The sequence below is a fragment of the Uloborus diversus genome, unplaced genomic scaffold (genome assembly GCF_026930045.1).
Source record: "Uloborus diversus isolate 005 unplaced genomic scaffold, Udiv.v.3.1 scaffold_14, whole genome shotgun sequence".
NCBI lineage: Eukaryota > Metazoa > Arthropoda > Arachnida > Araneae > Uloboridae > Uloborus > Uloborus diversus.
The window spans coordinates 2861655-2886191 of record NW_026558098.1 but is presented as its reverse complement, the minus strand read 5'-3'; the positions used below and the strand labels follow the sequence as shown (position 1 = coordinate 2886191).

The 24537-nt window shown below is 35.2% G+C and overlaps 1 protein-coding gene across 1 annotated transcript in view; it reads left to right on the top strand.

Annotated features, from left to right (window-relative positions):
* Positions 1 to 24537, top strand: part of LOC129232836 (mismatch repair endonuclease PMS2-like) — a 168490-nt gene that overhangs the window by 85042 nt on the left and 58911 nt on the right. Inside the window, exons 10-13 of the mRNA XM_054866936.1 lie at positions 5440 to 5524; positions 10375 to 10454; positions 20447 to 20531; positions 23142 to 23191. Of these exons, the coding sequence (XP_054722911.1) occupies positions 5440 to 5524; positions 10375 to 10454; positions 20447 to 20531; positions 23142 to 23191 (300 nt within the window). The remainder of the gene's footprint in view (positions 1 to 5439; positions 5525 to 10374; positions 10455 to 20446; positions 20532 to 23141; positions 23192 to 24537) is intronic.

The following is a 24537-nucleotide window of genomic DNA, read 5'->3' as shown; positions in this document are numbered from 1 at the left end:
TATTAGCCTCTCGCTGGGTTTTTGTGTATTTTGAAGTAAATACGTGCGTGACTGTTGAGTTTACGGTGTTGATTTGTTATTTGCTTAGTTGCTGGTGACTGATTTAGCAGTTGTAACTACATTTCCTGTACGTAGCTGTAAATAACTCTCCTGTGTTTTCTCAAGAACTGTGTTGTCATTTAAAGAAAGTTTGAGCTTGCACCAAACGCGTTTACTTTGAAAGGCTAAAACGAAAACTCTTGATTTAATTTCTTCATGAACAGTGATGAACAGTGTTAGAAATGGAAATTCAAATCTAGGTGGCACGATGACATCTGAATTAACTCTGTCAGGTATTAATGTGAAAAATCTAAGGGCCATTTTTGATAAATGAGAGATAAAAAAGGCTATATATAAAAAAAAAGCCATGAAATATAAATAGTATTACAGAGATGCACTGTAAAATCTCGAAATTAAAAAAAAAAGCTTCATTTTATTCTTTTACGTTAATTGCAAGTTGTAATCACAATGCAGGGGTCGAAGTGGTCCTATATATCCTATATTTCCTATATTTTCAAAAAAAAGCATCAAAATCGTCCTATATTTCCTATATTTTTGAAAAATGTCCTATATTTCTGTTTTTTATCCAATTTATTTCTTTAAAACAACAGTAAATAAACTATCTGACTTCGGATTTTTCGTCCAAAGTACGTGTGCAAACGAATTTCAAATTAAAAAACTTAACTCACTAAATCCTGCAACAGGCATCTACTCTCATTGGCCACAGCAATATGATGTCACTGTAGTGGGTGGAGTTTCGAGAACGAATTCTGAAGTTGGTTTATAAATTTTGCGTTGGGGGCAACACCAGTTTGTTTCGTTTTCCAGCGTGGTTTTTTTCGGTTTTTCGTTTTCGCCGGTATATTTTTGTGTTCAATGCATTTTCTGATTGGAATGTTCTAATAGTCTTTTTGCAATCTTTTCTTTTTGTGGAATTTTATAGAACAAAATATCTGTATGTTTGTGCTACAAAACATTGGTTATTTCCTGTTAGTTCTCAACACAAACACGGTTTTTATTTATTTATGTAAGCTATGTTTATGACACTTCTATCCCCGCAAAAAGTGTGAGTTGCTGTGTTAATTATCAATAAATTTCACTTTGTTCTTTTTTTTTTGTCTACAAAGTTGTTTTTTTTTTTTGTCTTTTTTCAAAAATTATTCTTTCAACAACAGGAAAGTCATTTCAGGTGTAAGTTATAATTTCGTTTGAGGGTTTTTTTTTAAACAAAATCATTGATAAGAATAAATAAATAATATATAAGTATTATTTCTTTTTTCATAGCGAAACTATTCATATAATGTGTCCTATATTTCTTGTGGAAAATGTCCTATATGTGACAAGTCGTTCACTTTTACCCCTGACAATGTGTTAGGAGAAAAACATTTTAGGCGCCAAATTTAGTGCGTAGGGTTGGAAGTTTAGGCATGAGCAGGGGTCGAAGTGGTCCTATATTACTTTGAAAGGCTAAAACGAAAACTCTTGATTTAATTTCTTCATGAACAGTGATGAACAGTGTTAGAAATGGAAATTCAAATCTAGGTGGCACGATGACATCTGAATTAACTCTGTCAGGTATTAATGTGAAAAATCTAAGGGCCATTTTTGATAAATGAGAGATAAAAAAGGCTATATATAAAAAAAAGCCATGAAATATAAATAGTATTACAGAGATGCACTGTAAAATCTCGAAATTAAAAAAAAAAGCTTCATTTTATTCTTTTACGTTAATTGCAAGTTGTAATCACAATGCAGGGGTCGAAGTGGTCCTATATATCCTATATTTCCTATATTTTCAAAAAAAAGCATCAAAATCGTCCTATATTTCCTATATTTTTGAAAAATGTCCTATATTTCTGTTTTTTATCCAATTTATTTCTTTAAAACAACAGTAAATAAACTATCTGACTTCGGATTTTTCGTCCAAAGTACGTGTGCAAACGAATTTCAAATTAAAAAACACAACTCACTAAATCCTGCAACAGGCATCTACTCTCATTGGCCACAGCAATATGATGTCACTGTAGTGGGTGGAGTTTCGAGAACGAATTCTGAAGTTGGTTTATAAATTTTGCGTTGGGGGCAACACCAGTTTGTTTCGTTTTCCAGCGTGGTTTTTTTCGGTTTTTCGTTTTCGCCGGTATATTTTTGTGTTCAATGCATTTTCTGATTGGAATGTTCTAATAGTCTTTTTGCAATCTTTTCTTTTTGTGGAATTTTATAGAACAAAATATCTGTATGTTTGTGCTACAAAACATTGGTTATTTCCTGTTAGTTCTCAACACAAACACGGTTTTTATTTATTTATGTAAGCTATGTTTATGACACTTCTATCCCCGCAAAAAGTGTGAGTTGCTGTGTTAATTATCAATAAATTTCACTTTGTTCTTTTTTTTTTGTCTACAAAGTTGTTTTTTTTTTTTGTCTTTTTTCAAAAATTATTCTTTCAACAACAGGAAAGTCATTTCAGGTGTAAGTTATAATTTCGTTTGAGGGTTTTTTTTTAAACAAAATCATTGATAAGAATAAATAAATAATATATAAGTATTATTTCTTTTTTCATAGCGAAACTATTCATATAATGTGTCCTATATTTCTTGTGGAAAATGTCCTATATGTGACAAGTCGTTCACTTTTACCCCTGACAATGTGTTAGGAGAAAAACATTTTAGGCGCCAAATTTAGTGCGTAGGGTTGGAAGTTTAGGCATGAGCAGGGGTCGAAGTGGTCCTATATTACTTTGAAAGGCTAAAACGAAAACTCTTGATTTAATTTCTTCATGAACAGTGATGAACAGTGTTAGAAATGGAAATTCAAATCTAGGTGGCACGATGACATCTGAATTAACTCTGTCAGGTATTAATGTGAAAAATCTAAGGGCCATTTTTGATAAATGAGAGATAAAAAAGGCTATATATAAAAAAAAGCCATGAAATATAAATAGTATTACAGAGATGCACTGTAAAATCTCGAAATTAAAAAAAAAAGCTTCATTTTATTCTTTTACGTTAATTGCAAGTTGTAATCACAATGCAGGGGTCGAAGTGGTCCTATATATCCTATATTTCCTATATTTTCAAAAAAAAGCATCAAAATCGTCCTATATTTCCTATATTTTTGAAAAATGTCCTATATTTCTGTTTTTTATCCAATTTATTTCTTTAAAACAACAGTAAATAAACTATCTGACTTCGGATTTTTCGTCCAAAGTACGTGTGCAAACGAATTTCAAATTAAAAAACACAACTCACTAAATCCTGCAACAGGCATCTACTCTCATTGGCCACAGCAATATGATGTCACTGTAGTGGGTGGAGTTTCGAGAACGAATTCTGAAGTTGGTTTATAAATTTTGCGTTGGGGGCAACACCAGTTTGTTTCGTTTTCCAGCGTGGTTTTTTTCGGTTTTTCGTTTTCGCCGGTATATTTTTGTGTTCAATGCATTTTCTGATTGGAATGTTCTAATAGTCTTTTTGCAATCTTTTCTTTTTGTGGAATTTTATAGAACAAAATATCTGTATGTTTGTGCTACAAAACATTGGTTATTTCCTGTTAGTTCTCAACACAAACACGGTTTTTATTTATTTATGTAAGCTATGTTTATGACACTTCTATCCCCGCAAAAAGTGTGAGTTGCTGTGTTAATTATCAATAAATTTCACTTTGTTCTTTTTTTTTTGTCTACAAAGTTGTTTTTTTTTTTTGTCTTTTTTCAAAAATTATTCTTTCAACAACAGGAAAGTCATTTCAGGTGTAAGTTATAATTTCGTTTGAGGGTTTTTTTTTAAACAAAATCATTGATAAGAATAAATAAATAATATATAAGTATTATTTCTTTTTTCATAGCGAAACTATTCATATAATGTGTCCTATATTTCTTGTGGAAAATGTCCTATATGTGACAAGTCGTTCACTTTTACCCCTGACAATGTGTTAGGAGAAAAACATTTTAGGCGCCAAATTTAGTGCGTAGGGTTGGAAGTTTAGGCATGAGCAGGGGTCGAAGTGGTCCTATATTACTTTGAAAGGCTAAAACGAAAACTCTTGATTTAATTTCTTCATGAACAGTGATGAACAGTGTTAGAAATGGAAATTCAAATCTAGGTGGCACGATGACATCTGAATTAACTCTGTCAGGTATTAATGTGAAAAATCTAAGGGCCATTTTTGATAAATGAGAGATAAAAAAGGCTATATATAAAAAAAAGCCATGAAATATAAATAGTATTACAGAGATGCACTGTAAAATCTCGAAATTAAAAAAAAAAGCTTCATTTTATTCTTTTACGTTAATTGCAAGTTGTAATCACAATGCAGGGGTCGAAGTGGTCCTATATATCCTATATTTCCTATATTTTCAAAAAAAAGCATCAAAATCGTCCTATATTTCCTATATTTTTGAAAAATGTCCTATATTTCTGTTTTTTATCCAATTTATTTCTTTAAAACAACAGTAAATAAACTATCTGACTTCGGATTTTTCGTCCAAAGTACGTGTGCAAACGAATTTCAAATTAAAAAACACAACTCACTAAATCCTGCAACAGGCATCTACTCTCATTGGCCACAGCAATATGATGTCACTGTAGTGGGTGGAGTTTCGAGAACGAATTCTGAAGTTGGTTTATAAATTTTGCGTTGGGGGCAACACCAGTTTGTTTCGTTTTCCAGCGTGGTTTTTTTCGGTTTTTCGTTTTCGCCGGTATATTTTTGTGTTCAATGCATTTTCTGATTGGAATGTTCTAATAGTCTTTTTGCAATCTTTTCTTTTTGTGGAATTTTATAGAACAAAATATCTGTATGTTTGTGCTACAAAACATTGGTTATTTCCTGTTAGTTCTCAACACAAACACGGTTTTTATTTATTTATGTAAGCTATGTTTATGACACTTCTATCCCCGCAAAAAGTGTGAGTTGCTGTGTTAATTATCAATAAATTTCACTTTGTTCTTTTTTTTTTGTCTACAAAGTTGTTTTTTTTTTTTGTCTTTTTTCAAAAATTATTCTTTCAACAACAGGAAAGTCATTTCAGGTGTAAGTTATAATTTCGTTTGAGGGTTTTTTTTAAACAAAATCATTGATAAGAATAAATAAATAATATATAAGTATTATTTCTTTTTTCATAGCGAAACTATTCATATAATGTGTCCTATATTTGTCCTATATTTTTTGTGGAAAATGTCCTATATGTGACAAGTCAATCACTTCTACCCCTGCATGAGAAGTTAGGCATCTGAAAACTGTTTTCGCATTTTGCACCAAACGACTACTTCTTTCTAACACTTGATCATCAGTGCGTATATTTTTTCTGCTTGTAACTTTTTCCACCTGTCAGCTCCTGCAATTTAATTTTCTTATTGGTTTGCCTTCAGGACTTTCACTTCATTTTTCTCGTTTCAGGTTTCCAAGTTGATAAATGAAATTTATCACACCTTCAACAGGAGCCAGTACCCGTTTGTACTTCTGAATGTCGTTTTGACGGAAGGTATGTGTGGAACATGTGGGCCAGTTGCAGTGTTCTGCGAAGCATGTCTTTAAGTTGGTTTAAACATATCACAAAAATTTTGATTTTATTAGTGTGGAAGAGGCTCTTTTACTGCCTGAAATATTATTAAATTATATCTTTGAAAAGAGGAAAAAATCAGGCTATTGAATTTTGAAGTTATCAAGTGTTTTGAAAAAAATTAACGTTAATATCACACAGTTTTGTGAAGTACTTGAAAGTTTTTACAGAAAACGTGACTGGAATTTTTTCTCTTTCTGAAAGTTGGAGATTTCTACTTATTTTCATATTCAACAAAAAAATCTAAAGTTATCTTAATAGTCATTACACATACAGGTTTCATTCCTATATATATATATATATTCTTTAAATTTACGCTAATGTCTGATTTCATTTTTACAATGTTTGATAACTGAGAGTTTTATAATTTTTATTTCCGTTCAAAACTATCTATGCAGATCCTTTGGCATTAAAATTGCCATATGGCAGATCAGTATGCTAAAATGTGTTGCAAATATTTGTTTAATGAAAGCTATGATGTATTATAGCTTAATATATTTATGTTCACTCACTTATTTTCTTAACAGGTTTACATAAAAAAAGTTCCTAGTTGAAAATATTTTTTTTTTTTTTTCATTTAAAGTATTTCAGTGTTGTGTTGTACATGTATGTTTGTGCAATATTTTGATTTAAAAAAAATATCGCTTGAATTGGAAGAATTAGTATACAGTAGAAGACCGTTATAACGCACACCTTGGGACTAGAGTTTTTGCGTTATACAGGTTTTTGCGTTACATAGATCATTTCACAAATTTTGAAACTAATATTCAGAATATATCTATGTATTAGCACTTCAGAATGAGTATTATCTGCAATGAGTATAAAGCACTAATATTACAATTAGTTAATCACAAATAAATATGTTTCACGATCAAAATCCTGCACTTCTGCTAGCTTCATAGTTTGCATAACAGCTGCATCTTCAAGAGCCATCTGGTATTTTCTGTTTACTATGAGTACTCATCTTTCAATTTAAAAGCTTTGAAATAAGATGGAAAGATGAAAAACTTTCAAAATTTAATTTGCCTAACAAGTTTTATTTTTGCAAAGCAAAACAGAGGAATTTTTTAAACTTCAAAACCTATTGTTTACTTCCGAAAAGTAGTGCGGTTTATAGAGAATTGCGTTATTTAGGTCGGCGTTATAACGGCCTTCTACTGTATTTATTTGTTATGAGAGAGTTCTGCATTTTTAATTTAGAACTTCCATTATCCAGCAAAAAGTAGAGACTTGAATCATTTTAAAGTGCTTCTCACTGCCTCAACTGTGTTTGAAGCTTGTCTGGTTCAAAGCTCCCTCAGTACTTTTTTTTACGTTGAAATTTTTGATTTGCTGATGGAGGTCTCTTTCCAATCACTTCGGTCCATCAATTTTCCACCACACTGGATTTTCTTTAAAAATTAAGTTATTATTTTGTGGACCCTTGTTTTACGCAGGTTTATTTTACGTGGTTTCGATTATACACGGTTTAAAATCTAACACTTTGATTTTGTTTTACGCAGATGAGTTTCGGTTTTGCGCGAGTGCGGCAATGAAAACAGATAACATTTTCCCCTCTTTCAAAATCCAAACTCCTAAAGATTGCAGATTAAAAAAATTAAATTTTGACATCTTGAATTCAAATTATGATTTTCGCAATTGTGAGTGTGTGTTGGTGTGTGGGGGTATGTGTTTGTGTGTAGGGGTTATGTGTATGTGTGTGTAGACCTGTGTGTTTGTGTCTGTGTGATGGCATAAGTGTGTGGGTAGTTGTGTGTATGAATGTGTGTATTTGTGTGTGTCTGTATGTGTGTAGGTGTATTTGTTTGTGCATGTGTGTGTGTAGTTGTGTGTGGGGGGGGGTATGTGTGTAGGCATATATGTTAGTGTCTGTGTGCAGGCATGAAAGTGTGTGTATTTGTGTGTATTTGTAAGTGTCTGTATGTATGCGTGTGTGCATGTGTGTAGGTAGTTTTGTGTATGAATGTGTGTGTGGGGGGGTATGTGTGTGTAGGTACATATGTTAGTGTCTGTGTGCAGGCATGAAAGTGTGTGTATTTGTAGGTGTCTGTATGTATGCATGTGTGTAGGTGTATTTGTTTGTGCATGTGTGTGGGTAGTTGTGTGTATGAATGTGTGTGTGTGGGGGGTATGTGTGTAGGCATATATGTTAGTGTCTGTGTGCAGGCATGAAAGTGTGTGTATTTGTGTGTGTATTTGTAAGTGTCTGTATGTATGCGTGTCTGTATGTGTGTAGGTGTATTTGTTTGTGCATGTGTGTGGGTAGTTGTGTGTATGAATGTGTGTGTGTGGGGGGGGGTATGTGTGTAGGCATATATGTTAGTGTCTGTGTGCAGGCATGAAAGTGTGTGTATTTGTATGTGTATTTGTAGGTGTCTGTATGTATGCATGTGTGTAGGTGTATTTGTTTGTGCATGTGTGTAGGTAGTTGTGTGTATGAATGTGTGTGTGGGGGGGGGTATGTGTGTAGGCATATATGTTAGTGTCTGGGTGCAGGCATGAAAGTGTGTGTATTTGTAAGTGTCTGTATGTATGCGTGTGTGTATGTGTGTAGGTGTATTTGTTTGTGCATGTGTGTAGGTAGTTGTGTGTATGAATGTGTGTGGGGGGGGGGTATGTGTGTGTAGGCATATGTGTTTGTGTTTGTGTGCATGCATGAATGTGTGGGTAGTTGTGTGTATGTGTGGGTAGTTGTGTGTATGTGTGTGTGTATTTGTGTGTGTATTTGTAGGTGTCTGTATGTATGCATGTGTGTATGTGTGCGTATGTGTGTAGGTGTATTTGTGTGGTGGGGAGGGTGGCGGGGGGAAAATTAAATCAAAGGACATCAGAAACAGTCAAGTGAGAACAATAAGCAATCGTGATTGCTCAATAAATTGCATTTTGGCATGCTAATAATCGAGCTTGGCTGGAGACATTTTATGCGATAGGTTTAGGCGCTCTTTCCAGAAGTAAAGTTATTAATCTCACACAGTTCAGAACTCACTGGAAGAAGAGCTCTTAGGAGTGACAAAGGAGTCCAAAACCAACGAGGATACCGACATCGGTGACACACGACCAAGAACGTTCACATTGAGAAATAATCTTTCTGATTTGTTAGTGAAGGAAGATTCTATCATGGAAATGTGATGCAAGTGATCATGGATGCGTTAATGCTCTGCAAAGAATGGCAGAGAAAAATTCCTAATGACTGCCAAATGACTGTCATAGCCAGCTCCTCTTTATAAACAGAACACGAAAATAATTTCTGTTCTTTTTATGCATGTTGTACGTAAAAATCGATATAAGTACACGTTAAAATTATTATACAATTAGTCATCACTAGAATGAAGTATTTTGTTATCTAAGGAACCAAACCTCTATTTTAACACTACAGTGCAGAACCTTTTATCCGGGAACCAAAAAACCGGGAAACCAGAAAACCGGCAACTTCTAGCAGCCTAGCGGCTAAAAAATGGCGGCAAATTCTACCGCCATTTTTTAAAAATATGCATTTTCGGCAATTTTTGTAAAATTGCCGATTTTGTTTTTTTTTTTTTTTTATTAAATACCTAACAGAATAGAAACTGTTTCTTAATAAATACCATATTACTTACATAAAACTGGGGAAAATGTTTACGAAAACGAACTTCAAAGGGTTAACCTTTACTCGTGCAAAATTTCCGAAATGTTTTCTTGAATTAAGAAGTACACTCTTAAGTCGGAAATTTTCGTGTTTTATTCTAATTGAAAACTAAAGAAATGAAAAAATGAATATTGTCGAATTCTAATGCAATATTTTATTAAATAGCCTTTAAAATAAAGCCGTTTAGAGCGTCAGTGATGTAGCGAATTTGCGGGAAACGCCGAAAAACAGATTCGCAAATTTTTTGGATAGTTAATCATGGAATCTAGAAATCGTTAAACGCATGACTGTAATACGGCTGCAAGAACTCATAAATCAAATTCCTATTGATATTGCAAAAAGCAATAGTTATCAATAACCACCTTAATCAAAAACACAAAATCTTTATAAAAAAAATTAAAAAAAAAAAACGCGTTCATGAAAACAAATTTTTTTATACAATATACAGTAAAACCAGTCTGCAACAATACTGTTGGGACCTAAAAAAAGTATCGTAATAGACAGGTTATCGTTAGGGACAGTTTGATTATTCATGCTGACATTTTGCTGGGGGCCAAAAAAAAAAAAATATTGTTATAGACAGGTTATCGTTATAGACGGTATCGTTATACACAGGTTTCACTGTAGCAGGAAAATCCCACATTTTCCGTTCAAAAACTTTCTTCCAGCCCTTCCCTTATTTTTATTTTATTTTTTTTTCGTTTTAAAACGTCGAAAAGTGGTGGCTTTTTTCTTTTTCTGATTGAATGTGAGGGTCTCAGGTCTTATGAATAACTTGAAGTTTTTTCGTGTTTCAATTATTCTTTCACTAGCAGTTTTTAATATTTCGATAGTATTTATAAGCATTTGTGAACTGTTTTCTTCTTATTTTAATATGTATTGCTATTTATTATAGTACTTTAAGTTTTATTAACAATCGGCCAACAGAGCTTTTTAGCGATTCAGAAAACCGGGAAATTCAGATATCCGGGATAGCGATGGTCCCGAACTTCCCGGATAATTGGTTCTCTACTGTAGTATTAAGACCCAATTTTCATTGTTTCAATTTACCCCCTCCTAAAACGGGGGTCTACTGTGCTATATGAATTGTTAGTCACTGTTTGTAAATGGTGTAATTGGAACTTTCCTTCTCTTTTTCCCGCCTCAGGTTCTGCGGACGTGAATGTCACTCCCGACAAGAGACAGGTGTTCATTCCGGAAGAGAAACTTCTGCTCGCAGTCATCAAGGTGATTTGAGCTATTAGTGTGGAAATATCTATAATTGCACTGCAATTAGTTAAAACAAACAATATTGTTTTGCTATTGGTCAAAACTTAGTTGAAGCTCTCTCACAGGTCCTAAATTTTCTTGAGTTAATCCTTTTCCATACTTGCCAACTCTATTTTTTTTTCACGGGAGACTCTGATTTCCCACGTTTTACAATTTTCTCCCGTTTTTGCAGATTTTTCAGTCAATCATCAAAAAGTTTCACCTTCTTCTCAACAGATGGCACCCTTTTCTAGTCATCTACCAACGTCAGGGAATAAGAATTTTTCCAATTAATGCGTGTTAAACAAAGCACATGCTTTGCCTAGGACTGCAGCAAATTTCAATCCTTTTGTATCTTGAAAGCATTTCAATTATTTTGTTTGAAGTTATTTTAACATGTATTATCCTATACCTACTTATTTTATTTTCATAAAATGTTGATTTTATTTTTGTAATTAAACTTTTGATTAATTAAACTTAGTAATTAAATTTTTTTAGCTATTTTTTTTGGTAGAGTCTGGGGAATGTACGAAACTTTTTGCGAATTCACTCCTTATTATTTGGTTTTTCTTGCTGCTACCAATTAGTTTACATCTGCGAAAAATCCCCATTTCACTTTAAATTTAGGATTTATGTTATTTAAAAGCAGGATTTAATAATTCTGTTGTGAAGATATGATGCTGGTGAATCACCAATATGCTTCTAGTGGAACCTCTTGTAAATCTCCTGTTTTTTTCCTTCAAAGGTTGGAAAATATGCTTTTCTTTTGTCTGTACTTTATTTATTTATCTTTCATTGGCTGGTTTACATTGCATGCATCTTAATTGGTTAATTTACTAATCCCAAACTAAACTACAAATATTCAGTAAATTACCCCAAAATACCATCATCGAGAAAAAGCAGTTAAAAGTTTTTCTTTTGCATAAGAACACATAGTGAGCATGGCCTAAAACCACTCTTAAATTTTTAAATATTTGAACAAAAGCAATGAAACTTTTTCTCTGTGTACAGATAGGTTTTACTTTTGAAATAAGCAATAAAAATTGTTTTGATTGTTTCATCATTTTTGAGGTACTGTAACCTCTTAATGTTTTTGGAGAGAAAAAATGATTAAGGAAAACAATCCACAAAGGAGGGACGTATAATAAACAGTGGAAGATCAAGTTTTATCTTTAAGAAAACTTAAAGGATCACAGTTTAAAAAAAAATGTACAGGCAGAAATTTAGTAGTCAACTGCGAGAATTTTCAGAGAAATTGTAAGAAATTTTTGTCATTCCCAGGCAAAAAACTTTCATTTTATTGTGTGTGCATTATGCGTAAGATTTTTACTGCATTTAAATAACAAAATGTTTGTTTTAGCCATGATTTAGAATAAACTGCGGTCCTTTGAACACAGTTTATATTCAGTAAATTACTGCCCATTAGCCAGGGCTAAAGCAAAAATACGTGAAATACAGCGCCAGCTCAGTCATTTCCAGCCGAGGACTGCAGTTTCGTGCTTATCAGCACTCATCAGCCCGGCATAGGAAAGTGACTGAGCTGGAGATGGAAAACCTCTTAAGGAAGCCAAGAGTGCCAAACAAACTGGTAGCCAAATTAGAATTAGCAGACCAGACGAGTGACCGAAGCAATGGTTCGGTTCAACTCGAGGATTGAAGGCTAGGCATGGTATACTCAGTAAGTTACCGCCCATTAGTCAGGGCTAAGGTAGAAATACATGAATTGGCACTCTTGGCTTCTTTAAGAGGTTTTTCCATCTCCAGCTCAGTCACTTTGCTATGCCGGGCCGATGAGTGCTAATAAGCACGAAATGGCAGTCCTCGGCTGGAAAAAGGGAGAAAGGGACTAAGGAAGCCAAAAGTGCCAAACAAACTGGTAGCTAATATAGAATTAGCTCAGACTAGACGAGTGACCGAAGCAATGGTTCGGTTCGTGTATTTCACGTATTTTTGCTTTAGCCCTGGCTAATGGGTGGTAACTTACTGAATATACCTTGCCTTGCCATCAATCTTCGAGTTGAACCGAACCATTGTTTCGGTCACTCGTCTGGTCTGCGCTAATTCTATAATAGCTACCAGTTTGTTTCGCACTTTTGGCTTCCTTAAGAGGTTTTCCATCTCCAGCTCAGTCACTTTCCTATGCCGGGCCGATGAGTGCTAATAAGCACGAAACTGCAGGCCTCGCCTGGAATAACTGAGCTGGCAGTGTATTTCAACCACATAATTAAATGTTACAACCCACTAATAGATTATTCAGTAAATTACCGCCCATTAGCCAGAGCTAAAGCAGAAATACATGAAATACACCACCAGCTCAGCCATTTCCAGCCGAGGACTGCAGTTTCGTGCTTATTAGCTTATTGGGCCGGTAATTTACTGAATATACCATGCCTCGCGTTCAATCTTCGAGTTGAACCGAACCATTGCTTCTGTCACTCGTCTGGTCTGTGCTAATTCTGTATTAGCGACCAGTTTGGCACTCTTGGCTTCCTTAAGAGGTTTTTCCACCTCCAGCTCAGTCACTTTCCTATGCCGGGCCGATGAGTGCTAATAAGCACGAAACTGCAGTCCTCGGCTGGAAATGACTGAACTGGCGATGTATTTCACGTAAACTACAAATAGTCTCTGTGCTTACTCTGCTTCGGTCCTTTGGTTCATAAGTTCTTCATATATTGTCATTGTTTGTGTTGTTATAGTTTCTACTACATTAATAAATGTATTTTCGATCCCCACAGCATAATGATTTTTACTAATAATAAAGCTGAAAGTCCCTCTGAATATCTGGATATCTGTCTGTCTGGATGTCTGTGACGCGAATAGCGCCTAAATCGTTCGGCCGATTTTCATGAACTTTGGCACAAAGTTAGTTTGTAGCATTGGGGTGTTGCACTTAGAAGCGATGCTTCAAAAATTCAATTTTGTTCTTTTTCTTTTCCAATTTTAAGAGCATTTTCCATAGCAAAATTATCATGAGATGGACGAGTAAATTGCTAAGTTATCGTAACGTGGAACCTTAACATGGGCAAACCAAGTGGCGAGAAATGCACCATACATTATTTGTAAAGATACATGCGAACCAAATGACCTTTTCATTTTTTTTCTATGATGGGCAAAGCCGTGCGGGTAACACTAGTAATTTAATATTCTCAACAATTTGTCGTCAACATCTTTATTGCTATTGAATGCTTTCATTTATTCATGGAGCTGAATTTGAGACTTTTTTTCTGCCGAGGTAAAAGTTTTCGGTCTTTTGACGGATTTCTGTCTTTAAAATAAAAAGACTAAACAGAACAAGATAAAAGGTAAAATGTAATAACCAAATGAGTTGAATCTGGGGATTTGAAATATTTTTTTAAATTTTATTATTATTATCATTTTATTTGTACTTTGTGAGCATACTCGAGAGCCAACTGCTACTTTACTACCTAATGGTGAAAATTAAATTTTTTTTCAATTGAATGCAATAATTTCTTTAAAAATCACCATAATTCTTCACTGTGTTTGTTAGCGAAATTCTCTATTTTTGAATACTTTTTGTTGAAAATAGGTTTGTTTTTATTATTATTTATTGAGCAATCACACGATTGCTTATTGCTTTCATTTGACTGTTTTTGACGTTCCTTTGATTTTTCCCGCCCCCCCCCCCCCTCCGCACCATCAACGTCGACGGGCTCCTCACGATGCTGCTCCTCTAGCGAAACCCGTCTCCAGGTTGCTTCCATGTCCTACACACACGCGCATACATACACAACTACACACACACAAACACACATACACCTACACACACATAAACCTACACACACATACACAAACACATACATATAGACACCCCCACATACACACACAAAAACATACACACACACATACACACAACTACCCACACATTCATGCCTGCACACAGACACAAACACATATGCCTACACACACATACACATACCCCCCCCCACACACATGTCTACACACACATACACATAACCCCTACACACAAACACACACGCCTACATACACACACTCGTGATTGCGAAAAACATAATTTAAATTCAAGATGTCAAAATTCAAATTATTATTTTTTTTTTCCGCTTGGTTTTGTAAGATATTTTCTCTTAGCGCGTCTTAATTCTAAAGATTGACTGGGTTTGTACTGGTCTGTTGCTATTTTGATATTTTTGTTCATTTTCAAAAGAACAATGTGTTCAAAGCTTACGGCAACGTGTCTAGGTTATCTACCTAAAGAAATATGACTTTTGATGAAAATTTGAGGGAATATGATCCATGACACACCGGTAGCGCCATTGAAAACTTAAGGAGAGAGCGGGGGTTCATTTAAAAGGGTTTTGATCTCATTTGTGGGGAGGGGATACTCCGTAGCATATCAGGTGGTGCACCATACCTCTGGGGGGGGGGGGTAGGCACTCCTGCTGAACTGATACTAAATTTTTATGTTGAGGTATAACGTTGGCTACTGAAACTTGATCCCCCTTACAAAAATTTCTGGATCCGCCCCTGCTATTCGTCGCTGTAATTCATTTAACTTTTTTTTTGGGAAATCACAATTGCTTATTGCTTTCACTTGACTGTTTTGAGGTCCTATCATTTTATTTTCCCGCCAGCACAACTCTGAAGCACCACCGTTGACCGGCTCCTCACGATGCTGCTCCTCTAGCGAAAGCCGTCTCCAGGTTGCATCCATGTCCTGCACACACGCGCATACATACACCTACACACAAAGACATACACACACTCATACATTCATACACCTACACATACACACATGCATACATACAGACACATACACACAAAGACATACACACACTCATACATTCATACACCTACACATACACATACACATACACACAAAGACATACACACACATGCATGCATACATACAGACACTTACACACACACACACAACTACCCACACATTCATGCCTGCACACAGACACAAACACAAATGCCTACACACACATACCCCCCCACCCACACACATTCATACACACAAGTACCCACATACTTATGCCAGCACACAAACACAAATGCCTACACACATACACATACCCTCTACACACATACCCCACACACACATTCATACACACAAGTACCCACACACTTATGCCAGCACACAGACACAAACACAAATGCCTACACACATACACATACCCTCTACACACATACCCCCCACACACAAACACACACGCCTACATACACACACTCGTGATTGCGAAAAACATAATTTGAATTCAAGATGTCGAAATTCAAATTATTATTATTATTATTTTCTTTTTTTTGAGCAATCACGATTGCTTATTGTTCTCACTTGACTGTTTTGATCTCCTTTGATTTTATTTTCCCACTGGCACCCTCCTCACCGTCCATGGGCTCCTCACGATGCTGCTCCTATAGCAAAGGCCGTCAACAGGTTGCATCCATGTCCTACACACACGCACGCATACACACACACCTACATGTACACACATACACACACATACATACAGACACCTACACATACACACACTGAAACCTACACACATACATGCACACAACTACTCACACATTCATGCATACATACAGACACCTACACATACACACACACTGAAACCTACACACATACATACACACAACTACTCACACATTCATGCATACATACAGACACCTACACATACACACACACTGAAACCTACACACATACATACACACAACTACTCACACATTCATGCATACATACACACAACTACTCACACATTCATGCATACATACAGACACCTACACATACACACACACTAAAACCTACACACATACATACACACAACTACTCACACATTCATGCATACATACAGACACCTACACATACACACACACTAAAACCTACACACATACATACACACAACTACTCACACATTCATGCATACATACAGACACCTACACATACACACACACTAAAACCTACACACATACATACACACAACTACTCACACATTCATGCATACATACACACAACTACTCACACATTCATGCATACATACAGACACCTACACATACACACACACTAAAACCTACACACATACATACACACAACTACTCACACATTCATGCATACATACAGACACCTACACATACACACACACTAAAACCTACACACATACATACACACAACTACTCACACATTCATGCATACATACACACAACTACTCACACATTCATGCATACATACAGACACCTACACATACACACACACTAAAACCTACACACATACATACACACAACTACTCACACATTCATGCATACATACAGACACCTACACATACACACACACTAAAACCTACACACATACATACACACAACTACTCACACATTCATGCATACATACAGACACCTACACATACACACACACTAAAACCTACACACATACATACACACAACTACTCACACATTCATGCATACATACAGACACCTACACATACACACACACTAAAACCTACACACATACATACACACAACTACTCACACATTCATGCATACATACACACAACTACTCACACATTCATGCATACATACAGACACCTACACATACACACACACTAAAACCTACACACATACATACACACAACTACTCACACATTCATGCATACATACAGACACCTACACATACACACACACTAAAACCTACACACATACATACACACAACTACTCACACATTCATGCATACATACACACAACTACTCACACATTCATGCATACATACAGACACCTACACATACACACACACTAAAACCTACACACATACATACACACAACTACTCACACATTCATGCATACATACAGACACCTACACATACACACACACTAAAACCTACACACATACATACACACAACTACTCACACATTCATGCATACATACAGACACCTACACATACACACACACTAAAACCTACACACATACATACACACAACTACTCACACATTCATGCATACATACAGACACCTACACATACACACACACTAAAACCTACACACATACATACACACAACTACTCACACATTCATGCATACATACAGACACCTACACATACACACACACTAAAACCTACACACATACATACACACAACTACTCACACATTCATGCATACATACAGACACCGTCGACCGGCCACCTCACCATGCTGCTCCTCTAGCGAAAACCGTCTCCAGGTTTCGACAATATCCTACACTCACACGCATACATACACGCACCTACACACATACAGTCGGACCTCCGTATATCGAAGTAGCAAATTGCCGGAAAAAAATTTCGATGTATAGAAACATTTTTATTTTATCTTCAAAATCTCTTAATACATTAAAATTAAAGCTAATTTTCGTGTGTGAAACCCCATTTCCAATTTATACGAGCTTCGAATAAAATAAAAGTTAATCATTAAAAAATAACAGAAATTACATATTTTTGCATCTTCATACAGCTTTATTCTTCGGCAATTCGACTCGATCCGCAACATTAGGTGATTTTCCTTTTGACAATGTAATCGAGAGAAAAGTAAAAAATCGATCTACCTAACTTGAATGATATTTACTGAAGCTAAGAAGACTAGGAATGATAATCAACAGACAAAAGGAATAACTTGAAACTGATTTTACAGTGTTACTGGTTACAACTAAGATTTCAAATAAACTTGAGGGAATTTAAGAACTCCAGAACAGAACAACGACCTTTCTACGCACCCCTCGACCCCAGATTTCTTATGAGTTTCTTAGCAACCTTTAGTGAACATCATTTTCTCCCCTAACCTTCATTTTTCATGAGACAAACAGTCCAAAGTGGGAAAAAAAATCTACGAATGTCTCGAATTTTTTTTCGATATATAGAGATTTTTTCGATATATAGAAACACATTTTCTATGTAATGAACATAGAAATTTGCTGGGATTTCGATATATAGAACATTTTGATGTGTGGAAGCTCGATATATGGAGGTTCGACTGTATACATATATACACCTATACACATATACATATATGCACCTACACAAACATACATACACCTACACACATACACAAACACATACACACACACCTACACACTCACATACACACAACTACCCACACACTCATGCCTGCACACAGACACAAACACATATGCCTACACACACATACACACACACATGCACGCAACTACCCACACACTCATGCCTGCACACAGACACAAACACACATCCACACAACTACCCACACACTCATGCTTGCACACAGACACAAACACACATCCACACAACTACCCACACAGACACAAACACACATGCGTACACACACACTCATACCCCTCACACACAAACACACACGCCTACATATACACACACACACTCGTGATTGCGAAAAACATAATTTGTATTCAAGATGACAAAGTTCAAATTAATTTTTAAAATTTTTTATTTTATTTTGAAGTATTTTTACTTTACATGAATACTAAATTTGAGAGGCGCAACATTTCTATTTTTGGAAAATTTCTGTCTCGAGAATTTCGCAACTTGCATCCCTGTCTCGCTGTAGTGTGCTCAGGTGACGATGCGACTTTTACTGCCTAACATCAGGTTTTATTCATTAACTCGTGGCACCGGCACGACTTTGCCCATAGTAGAAAATTAAAAGATGTTTTGGTTCCCCTGTATATTTACAAATAATGTATGGTGAATTTCTCGCAATTGGCTTGTCCATGTAACGGTTCCACGTTACGATAACTTGGTCATTTACTCGTCCATCTTATGATAATTTCCTTGGTAAAATGTTCTTAAAATTGGAATAGAAAAGGAACAAAATCGAATTTTCTAAAAATCACTTCGAGGTGCACACCCCCATGCTACAAACTAACTTTGTGCCAAATTTCATTAAAATAGCCCAAAAGGTCTAGGCGCTATGTGTGTCACAGAGATCCTGACAGACAGAGATACTTCCAGCTTTATTATTAGTATCTAGTGGTACCCGCACGGCTTTGCCCGTAATAGCAAATTAAAAGGTCTTTTGGTTCGCCTGCATATTTACAAATAATGTATGGTGAATTTTCTCGCCAATTGGCTTGTACCCATGTTACGGTTCCACGTTATCATAATTTCGTATCTCGCCAATTGGTTTGTGCCCATGTTACGGTTCCACGTTATGATAATTTCATAATTTACTCGTCCATTTTTTCATAATTTACTCGTCACAGACATCCTCCGGACAGAGAGACTTTCAGCTTTATTATTAGTATCTAGTGGTACCTGCACGGCTTCGCCCGTAATAGCAAATTAAAAGGTCTTTTGGTTCGCCTGTATATTTACAAATGATGTGTAGTGAATTTTCTCGCCAATTGGCTTGTGCCCACGTTACGGTTCCACGTTATGATCATTTCGTATCTCGCCAATTGGCTTGTGCCCACGTTACGGTTCCACGTTATGATCATTTCGTATCTCGCCAATTGGCTTGTGCCCACGTTACGGTTCCACGTTATGATAATTTCGTAATTTACTCATCCATTTTTTTTCTTAAATTTGGAATAGAAAAAGAACCACATCGAATTTTCGAAAAATCGCTTCGAGGAGCACACCCCCATGCTACAAACTAACTCTGTGCCAAATTTCATGAAAATCGGCCGAACGGTCTAGGCGCTATGCGCATCACAGACATCCAGACATCCTCCGGACAGAGAGACTTTCAGCTTTATTATTAGTAAAAGAAGATTAATGCATTATTTTTTTTAATATCAGAAAGGGCTGATTTAAATTTCTCTAGAAAAGAAAAAAATTTAGGAACCTTCTGCTGGATAGCGGAATTTCGGATTTTTATTCTTCAGATTCCCGGAATGGGGCAGAAAACTTTTCTTTTTAGCAATCGCGTGTAAGACTAGCGTCACTATTCACTGTTCATTTTGTGATGTTCAGTGTATGTATATGTGATTTACAGTCGTTTTGTGATAAATACTAATTAGTACTTTGTCCACGCCTAGAGTACGCTCCTGGGGATGTACGGAAGTCAGCCCTCCCAGATGAAGCTCTGCTCTTCGAGCGCCGTTCTTGAAAACCAGAAGCTGAGTATGTTTCATGTTATTTCTTTCGTCAGATGCCATTCACAAATGATTGCTCTTATCTGATATTTTTGTATGAATCAGACATGCTGGGGAGGATTTTCTTCTGAATAAACACCAGGGTTCGCCGATATATACAGTAGAAGACCGTTATAACGCACACCTTGGGACCAGAGCTTTTGCGTTATACAGGTTTTTGCGTCATATAGATCATTTCACAAATTTTGAAATTAACATTCGGAATATATCCATATATTAGCACTTCAGAATGAGTTGTATCTGCAATGAGTATCAAAGCACCAATATTACAATTAGTTGTTCACAAATAAATACGTTTCACGATCAAAATCCTGCACTTCTGCTAGCTTCATATTTTGCATAACAGCTGCATTTTCAAGAGCCATCTGGTATTTTCTGTTTGCTATGAGTACTCATTTTCATTTTAAAAGCTTTGAAATAAGATGGAAAGATGAAAAACTTTCAAAACTTAATTTGCCTAACCATTTTTATGTTTGCAAAGCAAAACAGAGGGATTTTTTTAAACTTCAAAACCTATTGTTTACTTCTGAAAAGTTGTGCGGTTTATAGAGAATTGCGTTATATAGGTTGGCCTCATAACGGTCTTCTACTGTATCAGGATATATATCCAATAATTATTTCGAAAATATCGTGATATTTTGATATTTTTGATATTTATTTTTGCTGTGTTTTCAATGTTTATAGTATCTTAATCATAGTGATATTGTTCATTTGTTTTTAAAAATAACCAAAAAGTTATGCACTATATTTTTATGATTTATTAATACATCATTAGTAAACAAAGTAATATAGTATTCCTTTTTTATTTATATTCATGAAATTATTAGTAATGTAGCAATTTTAATTCACATTGAAAGTGCCTAATTAAACATTAAACATTGCTCAGAAAAAATGAAAATGTCTTATAACTGTGCACTGACTAATGTATATTACTTATTTTTGAATTATATCACTGTAAAAGTAGCTAACAGAAAAAAAAATGAGTAAAACAGCTAATGCTAAATGAACTCCATTAAAATGGATAGAAATGTAAACTGAAATATTGGATATAAATAATGAAAGAAACATTAATTTTAAGTCTACATATTGTAATTATAATATAAAAGAATTGAAGAGTAATTTGAGGATGCATATATGAGTGCTATTTTGAGGACTTTAGTTTGTGTCGATTGAAAATATCGGATATATATATCAAAATATCCGATGTACTATATCAAAATATCGGATATTTTTGATATTTTCCAAAATATCATGATATTTCCGAACCCTGACATAAATACAATAGCACAAATTTTTTACTCAACGCAATTTTAAATTTTTAGATCCGAAACTGTCAGGAAAATCTCGCCAGTTTAAAAATGTACCGATTAAATATTCAGAGTTAAAATTTCTGTGACAATAAATTTTGAGCAGGAAATAATATAATTAACTGCAGTGGTCACTTGGCATAAAGTGTGCAATTTGAATTCAGAGATTTACCAACCAAAATTTTAAACGTAACTCAAAAGAAAAAATTCTGAAATTTTCCGAAACAATCCACGGGTAGCATCGACTTTTCTCGATTTTGTCGAAAGCGTTCCGAGAATCAGGAACGGTCTGAGAGAGAGGTTAGCAGATATAGATCAGTGATTGATTTTCTTAAGATTTTTACTCCTGTTATTTATAATTGGGAGTAGGAATTTTTTCTTTTCTGTATATATGTGAATTTTTTCCATTCTTTTATCAGGGTTCGTACGCTCCTTCAAACTCCTTCATTTTGGTTTTAAGTCCTTCAAAACTCCTTCTTTTTTAGTTCAAGACTACATAATCTTCCTCTATGACAGTAACTTACAATACTTCGATTGGCAACTAACTTTTGTCACAAAGGCGATTTTAATGTAGTCATTTCGTGCATTTATTTTTTTTCGATTTACAAATTGATCATAGTTAATTCATAAATGTTGAAAGAGAAATTTTTATTAGAAGACTAACACATTTCATAAGTGAAGTAAAACATGCTTAAATGGTGTTTGGCTATTTTTTCAAGTTTTATGATTATTGTTTTTTCCTTCACCACACTCTCAGCAGCAAAAGTCAAGTTGTCTAATTATTATTTAAATATTTAAAATTACATAAGTAAATGTACTACATTAAGTGATTGCGTTAAAAAAACGATGTTTAGTTAATTGCAGTTATGATATTGTAAAAAGGGTCATCCCCAAGTGATGTCATGCTTTGAGGAGGAGACGGACTCATGAAATTGTGACAGGGGGAAGAGAGAGGGTGACAAAAAGTGACATCACACAGTTATTGTAACAGTATGTTTGTAAAAAATATGACATGACAAGAGGCGGAGTTTGGGGTGAAGTGTGACACTCTTTGTAATAAAGGGTGCAGGTGGTCAAATATATTGAAAAAAAGTGTGACATCATTTAATGACACGCCGTTAGTACTCCTTCAAAATCTCATTTTACTCCTTCAAAACTCCTTCATTTTATTTCTGAAATTGAGTACGAACCCTGTTTTATCCTTTTCAGCCAAAAAGTCTTATTTTTTCATGTCAATGCAATCAGCAACTCATTTTCTGTCATTTTTACAGATTTTTCGGGATCACTTTCATCTTCCCCTACATCTCGTCCCAGCTTTGAGGTTAGTAGTTCTGAGATTGTTTCCCCTCATAAACATTATCAATCCTTGCAACTATTTTGTTCTGAAATCTTTTTATGTGTTTTTGTTTTTTGGCTTTCACAGGCTTTAAAAAAAATTATATTAATTTGAATTTTTGGCATTTTGAATTCAAATTATGTTTCTCGCAATCACGAGTGTGTGTGTGTATGAATGCACGTGTGTGTTTGTGTAGGCGCATGTGTGTGGGTGCGTGTGTGTGTGTATGCATGTGTGTGTGTGTCGTGTATGCAGTGCTGTGTGTGTGTAGGCATTCGTGTGTGTGTATGTAGGCATATGTGTTTGTGTCTGTGTGCAGGCATGAATGTGTGGGTAGTTGTGTGTATGTGCTTGTGTGTGTAGGTGTATGTGTATGTGTTTGTGTATGTGTGATTGTGTGCGTGTGTAGATGTATGTGCGTTTGTGCACGTGTGTGTAGTTGTGATTGTGTGCGTGTGTGTGTAGTTGTATATGTGTGTGTATGTAGGATACGTATGCAACCTTTAGACGGCTTTCGCTATAGGAGCAGCATCGTGAGGAGCCGGTGGTGGTGCAGAGGGTGCTGGTGGGAAAATAAAATCATAGGAACATCAAAAACAGTCAAGTAAGAACAATAAGCAATCATGATTGCTCAAAAAAAAAAAGGGTGGATGGGGGGACAATAAGTGCTCTGAGCCACTAAGAATCTTAATTACAACAAGCAACAATGAAATAAAATTTTTTAAAAAACCCTGACTGAGTCGCAACTGTAGAATCAAGAGGAAAAATTGAAAATCCTTTTAAAAAAAAAGTCTTACACTATTAAAATCAATTACAATTATTTTATTTGTGAACAAATAGGAACTGGCAACAGATAAAAATTTTAAGTCATTGCATTGTATTTCCTTGTCGGCCAGCAATGAATTCTTTGATCCATCGCCTGAATAAAGGCTTAGCCATTATTATAATCTGCTTTAAAAAACATTATAATTCGAATTCTATCAAACATGGATGTTCCAAACGCAATGTATCAGATGTGAAAAAAAAAAGCTCTTTATTTTGGTATTAAATTTTAAAAATTGCAACTATGTTTTCACTGAAAAAATCTTTTTGAGGTTTTTAATTAATATCTTCGTTAATGAATGTCATCCGAAGACGCAACCTAGCTAAGAACACTCTCGATCTCCTTTCGAACAAAAAAAGTTTTTCAAAATCGGTCCATCGGTTTAGGCGCTAGATTGCCACAGACAGACACAGAGATACACAGACACGTCAAAGTTATAACCCCCTTTCTTTGTGTTTTGGGGGTTGAAAATAGACCTGTCTCAGATTTTCACTACACTTTAGGCATT